Source organism: Bombus pyrosoma, linkage group LG5, assembly GCF_014825855.1.
Source record: "Bombus pyrosoma isolate SC7728 linkage group LG5, ASM1482585v1, whole genome shotgun sequence".
NCBI classification, from domain to species: Eukaryota; Metazoa; Arthropoda; class Insecta; order Hymenoptera; family Apidae; genus Bombus; species Bombus pyrosoma.
The window spans coordinates 438,665-455,560 of record NC_057774.1 but is presented as its reverse complement, the minus strand read 5'-3'; the positions used below and the strand labels follow the sequence as shown (position 1 = coordinate 455,560).

Sequence of the window (16,896 nt, the reverse complement as noted above, 5' to 3'; positions counted from 1 at the left end):
TTGGAAAGAGGAGGAAGAAAGAAGGTGCAGATTATGTGGATGGGAAGAAGAGGACCTGAGACATGTACTAGAAGAATGTGAAATAACAGGAGGAGCAAAGGAAATGGAAAAAATATTGAATGGGACTGGGGAAGGACTAATGGACCTGAGAGCGATAATAGAGAAAAGAAGGGTAAAGGCAATACAAGAAGGGGTGGAATGACAGGAAGGTAGCACAGCAAGGAGGCAAAAAGACCAAAGTGGCAATAGTGTGTAGGCTTAAGTTGCAATAATTTTTAGGCATAAGTTGAAATAGATCGTAAGCATTAGTTTTAGATTAGAGGTAAGAATGTGATTAGTGCAATAAAGGGTTGTAAAGAAGTGGAAGTTCGTCCAAAGCCGAGAGGCACGGACTAAATAAATAATAATAAATAAAAAGTTCAACTTCCTTTTTGATAATATTAAATTCTTTATTTCTCCCTTCATTGTATATACATCATTATTTAGTACAAAAGATTCCACACACATACGCAGACATCCTCGTTACTGTTTGCATCTGCCACAAATTTGCATCCATAGTCATTCAAGTTTTGGATATCATCAGTTATTAAGCAAGTTCAATTTTCCATATCGTATCTAATTCTTGATTTGAAAGGATAAAAAGTATAAAAATTTAATGATTGGAGGATCTTTTGTTCGATTCTTTAACATCTAGTATATATTTTTGAAAACACTAATCTTTATTTCTTTTGTTTTTGGCATTTTAATATTATTATGTACAATGCAACAAGTTTACGATCTTATCATTATTATCTGTGAGTATTTTCTGGAGCTTTCACGTAATTACTATACGACTTTCTGAGATACTTGAGGTAACAATACCTTTAGTTTACTATTCTGTGGCTTTCCCGTGGTTTGTAGGCCACAGTTCTTCAAACTTTGACTTCATCTTGAACACAATTCAACTTCACTACTGCAGAATGTGGGTATAGAGATAAGAAGAATTTTTATATACACATTAGTGATTAATTGGCGGATGTGATAAACTAAGTACACTTCCTATTTATTTTAACCTTGTAATACAATTACAAATAGACCCAGACATATGCATATGAAACTAAGTCTATATATATATATGTATATATATATTTATATTAGTAACATATATATATATATATATTGGATGGATATTATATAGGGATATAATATCCATCATCCACTTTTTAAACAGCAGACTAAATAATCTAGACATGATATTGTCAAATAATTAATTTAAATAAATGTTTATGTATAAAACAATTAAAAGGTTCAGAATTGTATAATAAGATTTTCTGTGAAACAATACATGTTTTCAAAAATAAGGATAGGACATCAATTTAATGGAAAGCCATTTCTTTTTACTATAAGTTCAACTGACTTAGTAGTTATAATTTTGTTATTGATTATAAGTTAAATGTTCAACATGATTGGGTGGATGGCAGTAGGCAATGCTCCAAATGATAATCACAGACAGACTGACTTTGGGTATGGAAGTTTTAGTATTGTTGTTAATGTTTTATCACATTTTTCAAAAGAATATTCTAATTGAAATTTTAAAAAATTAATTATCTTTCAATTTATTTTTCGTTGGACTACTTTGCTCAATTTATCTAGAATTTAAAAAGTATAAATACAATAAGATCTGGATAACGTTCTTGTATATTATATGAAACATAAGAGACACAGTTCTTTTTAAATACATATTATTTATTTTTTATTACTTAGCGTTGAAAAGAATCGAACATTATCCGATCGCTTTTATGCATTTCAGAGAAATATGCTTAAACATGATTGGCTAAATATCGGCCAACCGGATTTGATATACGTTGAGCAGTACCTCTTGAAATCCTTATTTCACAATTTCAGGAGAGGATCTTCTATTTCTTAAGGCTCATTTCCATTCATCCTATTTCGCTCATTCTCGCACAGATTTTATGGCTATACAACATTAGAGTTGGACAATTTTTATTCGAATAATAATCGATAAACAAAATATTTAAATAAGATGTTATTCTCAAATATTTATTTATTTTTGACTAATTGCATTATATTTTTGCAAATGAATGCAATCCTTATTTGAATAGCATTTTTAAAACATCCAGTCGACACAGAAATTTAATAACTTTCTATTATAATAATCATTTTTTAGACGACACGCTATAAAAAACATTGTTATTTATAATACAAAATTATTTAAACTCGTATAATTAATAAATTTTATAAGTAAACTTTTTAAGTGACCAGTTATTTAATATCAAATTTAATGATGATTTATTTAATTCTTTGCTCCATCTCTTTTTATTAATATGAAATTAATTTTATTTTAATTCTATGTTAGTTTGAATACAATTATTCGAAATATTTTTGTAACACAAACAAAATAGACTGTATATTTATTCGAATAAATTTCATCCATCTAAATAGACTTAAAAATAAATAGACCATAATCCTAATTAAAGTTCCCTTAATCAATTACCTACATATTAATAATACATATATAGAATAGTACTAATAACAATGCAGTAATAGACACAATGGTAATAATAATAATGATAGTAATGCTAATAATAATTTATTCGAATAATGTCCAACTCTGTATTAAGAGTGAAATTACAATATGTACGTTTGAAACGTGGTATTTAAGCATTTTTACACGTATATTAAGAAATATGAAAATGACAGTCTCTGCGGAAAAGCCAAAAGTATCAGTTTGTGACATACATATTTTATATGTTAACCAATGCAAGCATCGCAAATATTGATGTCCAATTTCCATTAAATAAACTGATAATGATTAATATTTAATTATTTGAATAAATAATTATCAAAGTATTGTTTGTAGTGCCAATAAATATTTGTCTATGTAAATAAGTATTTTAATACCATGGAGAATAATATTACTACATTAGTGTTTTTCATTATAGCATAAATATTCATATAAAATTTTTGTATACTTTTCTTCTTTCCATAAAATTTTAACTGTACAAGTTCTAATACTTATTGATTTCAACAATATATTGTAAACTTTAGTAGAAACTTGGGTAATGTCCTTTCTTAATATGTTTCATAAGTAATTTTTTTAAAACATATGTAAATAATAACAGTGTGTAAAATTTATGGTATGACGTAAAGAAAAGAAAATAAATATTTGATGATTTAGATTGTCAATTGCAATTGTATTCATTAAAAACATATATAACTCATGAAAGACGCGAATAAAAATTCACTCTATTTGCATCTTATTCACACTTGTTGTTGATTAATTTATAAATTTTAATGTTTAGATATATATAGAAAACGAATTAGTTTCGTAATTAAGTATTCAAATAAATGTGAATTCCAATAAATTTTGTAGATATGGGAAGGTGTAGAATTTTTAAAAATTAAATATAAATTGAATTAAATATTATGTGAAGGATGGATCTTCCGTAGAGACAACTGGATTCCCTGATGAAACGAAGGGTATTGTTCATATAAATAAATGGTATTCTTAGAAGTTAACTGATCAATCAATCAACCAATCAAGCAAGCAATCAATCAATCAGCCAATCGATCAATCAATGAATTAATTACGTATTTACAGACAATACAACATACATCGCATCATCGAAGAGCAGATTAGCTCTTTGAAAGCTCACTCACCGCTCATCGGGCACGACGATCATCTGAACTATAAAATCGAAGGGAATTGAACGGACACCTAGCCGACTCGTGATCAACTCCACAAAATTTTTCTATAACAGAAAAAATTTTAATTTGTTTATGTTGCAAACAATCACAACTCTTTTCGTAAATAATGCAAAAATAATCTACCTTTATTTTAATTAACAAGGAGAGATAGTAAATAATTATGATATATAATAAAATTCTTAAATGTAGAAGTAGTAAAATATTCTTTAAGCCTGAAAATACAGTTTTTTTAAAAATTGGATTGTGTTTACTTACGCTGGTTTAGAGGCCTTCACGGAGGAACTCTCAGTATTTTTCTTTTTGCTACTTCTGCATTTTCTGACGTAAGCTTCTATTAAGTGGGCAATCTTTTTTGGATTGATTTCTCCTGTTTTATTATGACATATCTACCAAAACAATAAAATGAAAGCTAGGCAAATATTATAAAATTGCTTAAACACTGATAGATGGTGTTCCGATAGATAGTATTTCTTTTCAAACGTTTTCTAATATAACTTTTATTTAAAGGAAAAAAAATATATGTATATATAAAAAATATATATATACCTTAGGTACTGCTTTCCGCATAATATCCTTGTACTCTTCTTTCGTTACGTGCTTTTTTGTGTAATGTGGTTTCAAAACTAATTTCACTTCTTCAACTACTCGTTCTTGACGATTTAATTTTTTTAGGAACTACAAAATAATTAAACGTAATATCATTAAAAAATATATATGATAAACAGGTTATTTAATAAACTTTAGAGAAATTAAAGACTTATAATATTTAATTATAAAATATTTAATATTTTCAAATGTGATGCTCTAAATTGTTTTTCAATGTTTCTCCAATATTTTGACAAATATTTATATTTATTTTTGCTTAAATATTAAAAGTAAAAGAGAACCCAAAAGAAAAAAAACCCAAACCTTATCCTTGACTTGCATTTCAACTGCAGAACTTGGAAGATCATCCAATATTTGGAGCTGGTTTTCGTCCATTCTAACACCAACTTTCGGATTTGTGGACTTCTTCTTATCTTTTTGAGGTTTTTTGCTTCTACTTGATTTACTGGTTGTTTTTGTGGCCGGTAAAGCACCAAAAAGGGCATCGAAGGCATCCTTTTTTTCGGTGGATTTTACCGTTTTTGAATTGTTAGTTTTCGTAGGTTGAGATCCAACGGGACCTGCTACACTTCCTGCTCCAGCAGCAGGTGAATTGTTATAATTCGTAGGACTCGGTGGATCGAAGATTCCATCGCTAAGTGTCGACCCAGGCGAATAAGGGGAAGACATATCCACATTGTCCGCTGTTTCCGCGCCGGCATCGTTTCCATTTTGTCCGTTGGTTTTTGTTTGTCCGGCCTTTGAGCTTCTTGAGGATTTGCCTGAATTCGTAAAAACCGAAGGTGCCTGCGAACGATCGCAAGGACGTTGTTTTTGTTGATTACTCGGTGAAATTCGATTCGACTGTAACAAGTTACGTTGATTACTATTCGAATTTGACGTATTAAATACTCCACTTCTCTGTACTGCTGCAGCTACTGTAGCTAGTACAGGATTCATCACCGCGAAAGGATTACTCTGGTTTTGTACATTTTGTTGACTCTGCTGTACCTCTAAATTCCCGGTTGAGACTGCAGTGTCCTTATTGGTTTCATTATCGTTAACGTCATCCCTTTGCGGAGAAGCTCTCTTGATCGTAACCATAGAAATGATCTTAGGTTTCTCTAGTTGCTTTTCTTGACTCTGCCTCTCCTGATTTTGCAGATTTTCCTCTTCAAGGATATTACTATCCGCAGAATCGTGTTTCCTCGGTGACCTTCTTCTTTCATCGCCGGAATTTGCCTCTTGACTAACATCGGGTGTTGGCGATCTGGATTTCGTTGGATCAAATGGATCATACGCATCTGGACTAGTTGGTGGTGATGTTGGAGGTTCTGGAGGAGTATTTGGTCCAATTTTTAATCTCAATTCTAGCTCCTCCTGCGCTCTCATTTCTAATTCTTCTTCGACCCTTTCATCCATTTCCTCCTCTTCTTCCTCATCTAAAAGCGGATTCAACATTGACGGTCGCAAGTTACTGCTCTGCTTATTTATTGAAAATTTGATTTGCGGCTCTGGAGGTGTTTTTGGACCCTGAGAAATAAATTGTTCTCGTGGTGGAGAATTTTGAGATGGTTGACATTGATCCGGCATAATTTGTTGAATTTGCTTATCGTCATCGTCACTAAGAACTATCACGTCTCTAGGAGATGGAGTCTGTTCCCGGAATGGAGACTGATCCAGATCAATTACTGCAACTGGTTTCTTTGTAGCGGCTATTTCAGCTGCTTTTGATTTTTTCTTTTTATCCTTCTTAGGCTTTGGAGATTTAGAACGCTTATCCTTCGACTTTTCTTTTTTCGATCGTTTCGGCGGATCAGTTTGAAGTGATTCCCTACGGCGTCGTTTTAGGGGAGGAATTAGAGGAATTGTTTCTGGAAGTTCGGGGACTACTGCTTGATCGTTTTCGTTATCCTTATTAAAACACACACTAACCAAAATATTATCTCCACTAGCGAAAACCTCTTTCGACGGTGGAGGAGTCCTGTTCCTTTTCCCCTTTCTTTTCTTTTCGTCTTTAGCTTTTTTGTTTTCCTTTTTACGTTCTTTCTTTTTCTTCTTAATAGCTTCCTTGTTTGTCAAAATTACAGTTAGATTTTTTGGCGGAACTGACACATTATCTAACATTGGGGACCATTCTCTAGAAGTAATTGGTTCTTGTTGTACATGCTGTGGTGTTTTTGATCTAGATCTCGACCAAGATGGTGTCCATTGTGCACTCCAAGATTCTCTTTCTTCTCTTTCCCTAGAAAACTCTTGTTCCACAATTTTGTCAACTTGTTCCCAATTCCTAGAACAAGATCTTCCTTTTGATCTTGATCTACTTTGTGCTTTTCTTTTTGAATGTTTCCTTTCCCTAGATTTCGACGACTTTCTAGGTGATTTTGAACGAGACTTCTTTCTGTTTCTTGATCGACTTCGAGATTTGTACTTTTTCTTGTCTTTACGCCTATCGCGAGATCTAGATAAAGATCTTCTGGATCTTGATATAGATCTTCTTTGTCTAGATCTTGACAAAGACCTTCTTGATCTAGAGACTGATCTTCTGGATCTTCTTCTTGATAAGGATCTCCGTTTTCGAGAAACAGATCTCGATCGCCGTTTTCGAGAAACAGATCTCGATCTCCTTCTGGAAAGGGATCGTTTCCTTGAAGAAGATCTTCTTCTAGAAGTTGATCTTCTCTTTGGCGATTTACGCCTTCCACGCGAAAGAGATCTCCGTCTGGAAAGAGATTTGGAATAAGATCTACGATCTCTGGACCACGACCTTTGTAATCTAGTTCTGGATCTGCTTCTGGAGCGGAGCTTGGAATATGACCTAGAACGTTTGGATGAACTACAACTCCTAGACCTACTTCTTTGTCTCGATTTTTCTCTAATATCTCTTCCATACTCATCTTTCCTAGGTCTTGAAGGTCTTTCCGCAACTATTTTCCTAACATCATATCTGGGTAATTCCTTCCTTTTTTCTTTTTTCTTCACCACTTCTTTCTTTTTCTTTAGCTTTTCTCTTTCCTTCGATTTTGATCTTTTTTCTTTGTCTCTATAGGACCTTTCTTTCGTACTTTTTGAAAGTTTCTTCCATGCTACTTGATTTTCTGAAGCAATATTTTCTTTATTTTTTTCTGTTTCTTTGCTCTTCTCTTTCTTTTCTTTTTTCTTTTGCTTCTTTTCATCTTCCTTTTCTTTTTCAGCCTTATCGCCTTCTTTCATAGTCTTTTCTTCGACAATTTCACCATCTTCCATTTCTTTCTCCTTTCGTAAACTCAACAAGGTTAACTCATCTTCGAAATTCATAGCTTCGTCCGTCTCTGATATAGCTTCTGTACCTAAAACATTGTAATCCACTGGAGTCCTACAGCTATCTAAATCGTCAGGTTTATCTTTTGTTGGTGTGATTGGTTCTAATCCACTTTCAATAGGGGGTAACTGTTCAGAAGAAGATTTCGATTCCTTCAAAGGAAGTTCATCTTTGCAAGGAGTATAAGCTCCATCTGATTCCCATGTGTTCTTATCAACATCTTCATCAATTATATCTTTTTTGCTCGTTTTCTCTTTTTCTATGGGGAATCTTTCTTCTTCTTCTTCCTCCTCCTCCTCTTCTTCGTCGTCATCATCATCCTCCTCCTCCTCCTCCTCCTCATCATCATCATCTTCTTCTTCTTTATCAATATGTCTTTGTTTTTTATCATCCTTTTCACTCCTATAGTCTTCAGGGTCTTTAACTTTTACTACATCGTGTTCTTCTCTAATTCTTGAATCTTCTTTTAAATTTTCATTTTCAACATCGGTTTTTAATGTCTTATAAAGCGAAGTAAACGTTTCGCTTTCTTCTTCCGACACACACTCGTTGCTTATTTTATTCTCTACTTTTTTTGGAGACAACTCGGTTACGTTCGGAGAAATAGCTACATTTGAATCTTTCTCTATTGCGTCAACTGTAGGTGATTCTATTAATTCTTTCTCCTTTTCGTCTTCATCTGCGTCCTTTTCTTTCAAATTCAGAGGATTTGCAGGTGTCAAAAGTTCTTCTGAATCTTCCTGTTTATCTTCTTTCAATTGAACTTCCTCTTCATATTTGTTTTTAGCAATTCTTTTCCGTTCTTCTTCGCGGTCAACAGAAGTCTCCTCTTCTTTTGCAGGCTGCAAAAATAATGTACACATAAAAATAATTACACATGTAAAATATAATATATTGCATTATAACTACTACTTACCTCAGCTTCTTTTTTCTTTTCACTGTTAGTCTCCTTTTCTTCTTCTTGCAGTCCTAACAATCTATTATTAATTTTCAATTTACTACCAATCTTGAACGTAATCTTTCCCCGGCTATCGTGAGAAATCTTTTTTGGTGGAATTTTACTTAAAGTTTGCCTTTCTTTTCTCAATGCTTCAACATATGGGTCTGATGGTTCTGGAATATCAGCTAGATCGCAAGCCTGAACATCGCCAACAATGACATCATCATCATCGGGAATCGAAGGAGGGAGAGGAGGTGGTTCAAGTGGCCCTATTTGTTGAGATAATTGTTGTTCAGTATGCCGTGCTACATCGATCGTTTGAGAGGAATAAATGGAGAAGTTTGGACAATCGGCTTGAGAATCCTCTTCGTCCTCGTCATCATAAGCTGATAAACGAATAGATGTATCCGAGGTGTCTGTTTGTGCCATATTTTTCACACTGTGCTCTTCTTTTTTTTCTTCCGTAATTTCTTCGTTTTTCTTTGTTTCACTATCGCTATCACTATCTACAGAGAAGGGGTCATACTTATCATTCTTTGGAGTATCTTCTTTTTGGCTATCATCAATAACTAGCTCTTGATCACTATCTTTATCGCTCTTAGAATTTTCTTCAAAGTCTAAAAGTCCTGATGGAGGTTCTGGTGGAGGTAACAGAGCCATTGAACCATTTTGTTGATCTTGAAGCTCTCCATCAGATTTTGTTTCAATATCGCAATAAATATCGCAATCTTCCTCTTGTCTAACAGAAACATTTTCAATATCTTGTGGTTGTTGATCTATAGTATCAGTTCTTGGAGTATCTTCTGGTAAATTTGGTGGCATGTTATTTTGAAGACGTTCAACAGGAGCTTGTGGTGACCGAGGGCGATTGAACCTCTCAGGAAAAGAATGCTGCTCAGAAAATCCTTCAGCAAAATTAAACTGTGGTCTTCCTGAAGGCATGAAGCGGAATCTTTCATTTCTAAAGTGTTGAGGATTTCGATTTCTAAATGGAGGATTACCTCCGAACATTGGAGGTCCGCAATGTTCAAAATTTGGATTATAAAACGCAGGTGGTCCGAAATCTCTTCCAAAATTACCTCCACTTCCTCCATAACTATGTCTTCCACTCCCACTTAAAGAATCTCTTCCATAGTTTTGCCCACCATGACTATGCCTCGTATTATCCCTGTAACTACCCCTAAAATTGCCTCTATTTCCTCCTCCACAAGGATTATTATACATTGGAGCCTGCATAATCGATTCTGGATTGATTGTAGACACATCTAACGGAACATCAGATCTAGAAATATCTAGTGGAGCATCAACTCTAGAAACTGTATCTTCTACAACAGATTCTATCTCTGCGGTTTTAGATAACCCTTTTTCTTCTAATTTTTCTTTCTTCAACTCACTCAACTCCTTCTTTTTCTCTATTAAGAGAAACCCATTAGCTTTCAAAGTCACATTACTATTTTTTGAATGCCAAATCTCTTGGTCGTTCATTATATTACTTAGAAGATCATGTTGAGGTTGTTGTGGAATAACAACGTTTTTTAGACGCAAGTGCCTTCGAGAGGAAATTATAGAATGTCTTTGAACAGTTATAGTAGGACCAATAGTTGCATGATAATCTTCCATATCCGATCTATAAACGAAAATATTAAAAACTTAGTTAATTTCATTATATTATTCAATAATATTATTTTAATATCCAGATTCATATTCTGTAAATATTGAATTAAAAGCTTATATATTTACCCCGGAGGACTATAATCCAAATTAAGACGATCTCCGAAAAGACTAATTCTTGGGATTCCAGAATTATGTCGGGAAATGTTCAATGCGGATCTTTCTGGTATAATTGGTCGATTTTTAACAGTAGGTATTAAAATGGGAATAAATGGCTTACAAATACCCAGAGAATTTGCAAGTCTTCTCCTGCTAGTAGCTAAAGTAGTGGCTACAGTTCTAGCGAGACGTCTATGACTTTTTCTCTATAAAAAGGTAAATATTCTTATTTTTAATTATTTTTTTAAATATCTTTGTCCTCTTTGTTCCATTATTTTTCCTTTTTTCAAAATTTGGATATTATACAATTAACATGACTAAATATTTTGTAGAAGAGATGTTTTATTAAAAAAAAAAGATATGCATATACCAGAGAAACAGATTAATTAATTATACACATACTCGTACATGTTACTCATACATATACTTATATATAACTAAAACTTTCAGAAAGCAATATTAAAATACCTTTCTTCTTTTTGTTTTTCTTCTTTTTGATCCAACTGCAGCCACTTTGACATATGCTACAATCTCTTCCTCTTTCCCATTTTCATTACGTTCTGTAATTCTAACTTCTTTTAGAAGAGTTCCTCTAGAAACATTTTTAGATCTTCCAGACTTTCTTGAATTATTTCTCGTTCCACTTTTTCGCGAACTACCTCCAGATCGTTGATTATTACTATCTTTTCTTCTAGTTTTATTACCCGAATTTTCGGAATTATTTTTATCACTGATTCTTCTTCGAGATTTCCTGGAAATACTTTCATCACTAGAGTCGCTGGAACTACTTCTATATTTTCGTGATTTTCCAGAATGTTTATTCGAACAGTTACGATCTCTAGAACCTAAAGAGCTGGAGGCATTGCTTGAAGATCGACTTTGACTTTTATCTCCATAGGATTCCAAACCAGATGAAGTAGAAGGTTGATTTGGATCAAATGTCAATTGACGAGTTAATAGCGTATTATCATCTAGTCTATTTCTTCTGTAAATACGGATTTCGCGTTTATTAAAAATTTAAAAATCTTTGTACTTCAATTTTCATAAAAATTTATTGATGATAAATCTTATTAATGAAACTCAAATTATACATATTTTTTATCTTATCATATACCTTCGAATAGTAGCTCTAACACGTTCTGTATGTCTAGTACGAGGTATAATCCTTGGATAATAATCTTGTGGTATATTGGTACGAATTCTTCCATAAGTAACACCAAGTCTGCGAGCTTCATCCACTAGATCTATGATTTCCTCCACATCAATTTTCACCTAAGAATAAATAATGTAACATTTTGTTTAATCTTTCAATGGTCATATATTATTGGTAGTAATAATGTTCAATCGTTTCAGATAGAATTACTGATACATATATGAATATGAATATAAACAGCTTACAGTTTCTGCATTGGTTTGATTATTCTGGGAACATTCTGGGCAAAACCACTCCTCTATAGGTACTTCATCTAATGGAGGCGTCAAGCATTCTAAATGATAACCACGATCACAACCATCACAAAGAAGCATACGATCTTCTCTATTACTTTGATGGCATACTTCACAAAATGTAAGATCATCCAATTTCTCTTCTTCGCTGGAAGCAACTTCTACCGGGATGCATCTTATAATCTAGGAGAAAACATAAAACTAGAAATTAATTTTTATTCTTTAAACGATAATTATTATTTTTATTTTCATAATACATACTTGACCACCCAGCTTATCTCGGACATTAATTATCGTGAAAGTTTGTCGATCCACTGGACAAGTATTTACATTTTTACTCCACTCAATTAAGCATTCTAAACAAAAACAATGTTCACAGGAAGAAGGACTGCCTAATTCCTGTCTTTTAAAAGGAAGTAGACAAATTGGACACTTTTCTACTTGATCATCATTATTATCAGTATCTGTATCTGATACAATTTTTGCAGGTTTTTTAGCTTTTGGTTTTCCAAGAACTTTTCGCCTGACAGGAGACTTTTTTTCTAATTCTGATGAGCTGCTCCAGTCTGATTGCCATTCTGAAATTTCACTACTGTCTCCTAAGAAATAAATTTGATGGATATTATTTATAATATCATGAAATCAGTAAATTTAGCTGTATAAGAAGATAAATATTAATAATTAAGACTTTAATCCCTAAGTATCTTTAGACTAACCAAATTCCTTGTATTTACTAGTGTTTGAACTGCTGCTTTCATAACTGGACTCATTTTCTGAAACGAGTCTCTGAAAATAAATCAGGTATATTTTTTTATAATACATCATATAATTGTGAGATATGATAATTGAATAATTCATTTAATAAAAATTTATGAAGCATAAAAATCTTCAAAACTGTAAAATGTGTTTTATATTTGAGAACTTACATGGTTTTGTGATCTAACAGGTCGAATAGGTCTTACTTGATCATCACTATCTTCATCACTAGTTTCACCTTCACTAATGAATTTCTATAAACATGATATTAAAAGAAATATTCAATTGGATTGAAATATTATATTTAACAATAATAATTTATAATTTAATTTAGTGTCAATTTTACATACAGAAGTCTTTTTTCTTCTACGAGATTGCACTATAGATTCATCACTATCTTCACTATCAAGTTTGACAAGTTTTTTCCGCTTGCCAGATTGAGGAGTTTGATTACTGTCACCAGACATCTTAAATTCTTTGTAAAATCATATCCGCCTTGTCACATATCCTATATATAATTCACATTAGAAAATATTAATAACATTAAGTAATGCTTTATGATATTCATCATATTAAAAATTTATCATAACATTTAACCTATTTCAGCATGTAATATTTGAAATTTATATTTTTTATATAATTGTATTTTTTTCTATACGTTTCATTGATTCAATACATTACTTTATACCTTCTATTAATTACCTCATACTTTTATTATTATGTTATTCTATATTTTTGATAAATTTAAATATTAAGAATATAACAATCTATAAATATAAAAGAACATTTTTAGTATAAAATGAAAAATATGTTAAATTATCAAAATAATATTTATTTAATAAGATTTGAGAATAAATAGACAAAGGTAACTGTTTTAGATTATACTCATATTATATATCAACAAGATCATAAGATATTATAAAGTTACATAGAAAAAAAAGTTAACAAAAATAAAAATCAAGTTAATGAGTACAACCTAATATGAAGATTATTAGAAGATATAAACTTAAGCAGAAAATATAAAGCAAATATTGTAATAATTACAGAAAGAACAAAAATTGGCAATAAACATAGAATATCCATATAAATATATCTGTTAAAATTTATTATTTTTTAAGTGAGTCATAAATTAAATAAAATTTAGTTAATGTAAATAATGTAAATATGGTGCTAAGACTGAAATGAATAAAAATGGAATAAAAAATTAGTTTTATATTTAGATTTAAATGAGACAAAGATCAACGTTATAACTAAATATGTACACATTTAATGCACAATGCCATATTTATTCTAGAGATATTACACATATATTGTATCTTATAGAATAAATTGTAAACCGGTTTTTTGGCTAACAATTAAAATAATATAGCCAGAGGAAATTTCAAAATATTTAATTTACATGCCTATCCAAAACTCGTCGAGGTACTTTGTGAGTCACTGTATATAACCACATTAACACATCACTAAATTCTTTCCATTGGAAAAAAGTTACTAAAATAAAATATTTTTTTCTCTGGCATACTTTGCAAATGATTTTTCCTAATTGATCGTCATTTCGATATGATTATAAAAAATTTTAATAATAAATTTGCAATATTTTCGATGAAATTGTGCTAAGAATAAGGGTCGAGGATCGAACAATTCGAGGAAGAACCTAAAAAATGTCAATTTACCTTCGAAATTCTGACGATTCCGATTTTGCACTGTATCAAGAGGATCTAATATCGATCATACATCATTAATGATTTAATTATTGGCTGATTCGATGTTGTCTTCGATGCAGTTTTACAAATGTTGACAGAGGGTACGCTTAAAGTTGAGAAACTGCCGACATTTTGGCTGCCGACGCCGTTCGCGACGTTGCGCTATTTTCTCACTGTTTGTCTAATTCATCGAGAAACTACATATTTCATAATTATTTACATAAAATAAATTATATTTTGTTTTAAGATATATATATATGTTTATAATGTCTAGCTAGAAAATTTCTAAAATTTAAAAGGTTTAAGTTTGTTTAGATCGTTGCTTGATTTTTGGTAAGCATCCGCCGGAAACTACAGAAAAGCAGTAAATTTAACTTTTAACTTAACTTTGGTTGTCATATATAGTTATGTATATCTTTAGATAATTTTTCAAGATTCGCAACTTTTGCTGATTGTTTATTCGTAAAATTGTCGTAAAATTATTTGTTTTTGTATTCTTATCTTTATTTATATTTTGATTGCTGCTAATTTTATATTATTATATAGATTACATACTATGATAAACTTTTCATATCATGAATACTATGATATATTAATTAATTAATTTTACTATTGTTACTATTATATAATTATTTTTATATAATGTAAAAAATTCATTAAATACTATATTTTGTATATAACGTATCATTGATACTTCTTGCTCAAATTGATCGTTCAAACAAAATTGAGCGCAACTTGAGTAGAAAAAGATATTCCTCATTTGGTATTAAATATTTTATAATTACAATACTCTCCGATTATCTTTGCACAATAATTTTTACAATATTAATTTTCCCGGGCAAATTTTAAGTTGTTTTGTAATTTTGCCACCTGACTGAGTTACAAGAGCGTTACTGTCTTTTGTAGACGAAAAGTACGCAAAGATGGGTCGTATGCACGCACCAGGGTAAAGTTAATTAAATTTCAGTGTAATTTATTATTACATTCAATAGTTATATACAAAAGTTATTTTTTTCTTGCATACCTTTTAATTTTTTCTGCTACTATAATACAATTTTATAAAGTTCTAGCATAAATACTTGACACAGCAGTGTCTTCTTAACGGCCATGTGATCCTTATTTAAAGTAGTAATAATCACATTCTTTTGAGACAGTTTATTCGTTTTCTTATATGTTAATCATGTTTATAATAGTTTAAAATTTGGAATTGAGGAGATGTTGCTTTCTGTGTACAAACTTTTCATATCCTCTGTCCTTTTGTATACATAACCTCAAATTGTCCCCTTTAAATATTTTAATATTTTATAAAGGAATTACTTAATAGTATTTTTTTTGACTGATATTATCTCTGCTTAGATATAGTTGATTTGTTAACAGATAATTTTTATTAAAAGCACCAGGTATTCCAATAACAAAAATTAGTAATATTACAGAAAGGGTATATCCCAGTCAGCGTTGCCCTATAGACGGAGCGTTCCAACATGGTTGAAACTGACACCAGAGGATTGTAAAGAATTAATTTACAAACTGGCTAAAAAGGGGCATACTCCATCTCAAATTGGTAATATTTTATTTTATTTGATGTAAAATTGAATCTAAAAAAAATTTTATCTAAAATTTACATCTACACATTAATATATTATATTTGTCATATTTGTCATAATACAAATTACGCCTTTATTTCTCTTATATCTCATTTATTGACATTTGTACAAATTTAGTATATTTCAAGCAAATTAATTAAGACTCAGTGTTTGATCGTTGTTTCTTATCAATAATTTGCGATAGTAAAAATGGTGATTTTTGAGATGGTAATGGCATTTTGTCATGCTGTTATAGGTACTTACCAACAGCTAAAAGTTAAATTTATTAAATTTTTTCATTTGTTCAAGAATACAATATTTGTACATGTCACAGTAATGACTAAATAGATAATCAAATCTTGTAGGTGTGATTCTTAGAGATTCTCATGGAGTGGCACAAGTGCGTTTTCGCACTGGAAACAAGATTCTCAGGATCGTCAAAAGTATGGGGCTTGCCCCAGACTTACCGGAGGATCTGTACTATTTAATAAAAAAAGCAGTTGCTATCAGAAAACATTTGGAAAGGAACCGAAAGGATAAAGATAGCAAGTTTAGATTGATTCTTGTGGAGTCTCGAATCCATCGGCTTGCTAGATATTATAAATCAAAGGGGACGCTTCCAGCAAACTGGAAGTACGAGAGCTCAACTGCTAGCGCTCTTGTTGCTTAATTATTTCTACGTATCTCTTAACAAAATAAAAATTTAAATATACGTTGCTTGTGTTTTACTAATTCTGCAAATTCTCTATTTCTATTTATATATTGGGTTGGCAACTAAGTGATTGCGGTTTTTGTCATTAGGTGAAAAAATCCGGATTTTTTCAATACCACCTTGTTAGTTAGTTGCATGAAAATGAAAAACAGTATTATCCTATAAGGTATAACATCATTTGTAATAAGTAAGGGGACACTAATCCGTTAGCATACAAAGAAGTGTGGGATACGTTATCTGTTTATTATGTCACTATATACAATAAACGTATGGAGTTTCATTTTACTCGTGCGTTAAGATATTATTACAAAAAAATTAAGATAATTTAAATAAAACACGAATATACATTAGTATATATACATATTAACGTAGCATCGATCTTTTGTTAGTAT

At 31.1% G+C, this 16,896-nt stretch overlaps 2 protein-coding genes across 7 annotated transcripts; one reads left to right on the top strand and one right to left on the bottom strand.

The window, feature by feature from the left end:
- Nucleotides 1-424: 424 nt before the first annotated feature.
- LOC122567990 (serine/arginine repetitive matrix protein 2) lies at nucleotides 425-14,378 on the bottom strand. Of its 6 annotated transcripts, XR_006316943.1 has the most exons (16): nucleotides 14,180-14,378; nucleotides 12,857-13,014; nucleotides 12,677-12,760; nucleotides 12,467-12,536; nucleotides 12,012-12,349; nucleotides 11,703-11,933; nucleotides 11,419-11,576; nucleotides 10,773-11,289; nucleotides 10,275-10,510; nucleotides 8,511-10,161; nucleotides 4,618-8,436; nucleotides 4,255-4,383; nucleotides 3,964-4,094; nucleotides 3,661-3,752; nucleotides 862-952; nucleotides 425-621 (listed from the first exon to the last, which is right to left on the bottom strand). XR_006316943.1 is itself a non-coding variant. In XM_043727221.1 (15 exons), the coding sequence occupies exons 2-15, from the start codon at nucleotides 12,971-12,973 to the stop codon at nucleotides 3,734-3,736; spliced, it is 7,353 nt and encodes a 2,450-aa protein (XP_043583156.1). In that variant the 5' UTR covers nucleotides 12,974-13,014; nucleotides 14,180-14,378; the 3' UTR covers nucleotides 425-3,733. The 6 variants fall into 6 exon arrangements, 2 of the variants coding, with proteins under 2 accessions (XP_043583156.1, XP_043583155.1); XR_006316941.1 differs by having other exon boundaries at nucleotides 862-3,752; XR_006316940.1 differs by having other exon boundaries at nucleotides 425-952.
- A 729-nt stretch (nucleotides 14,379-15,107) lies between these two features.
- On the top strand, nucleotides 15,108-16,504 carry LOC122567401 (40S ribosomal protein S13). Its single transcript, XM_043725848.1, has 3 exons — nucleotides 15,108-15,155; nucleotides 15,643-15,770; nucleotides 16,158-16,504. The coding sequence occupies exons 1-3, from the start codon at nucleotides 15,133-15,135 to the stop codon at nucleotides 16,460-16,462; spliced, it is 456 nt and encodes a 151-aa protein (XP_043581783.1). The 5' UTR covers nucleotides 15,108-15,132; the 3' UTR covers nucleotides 16,463-16,504.
- The last annotated feature ends 392 nt before the right edge of the window (nucleotides 16,505-16,896 follow it).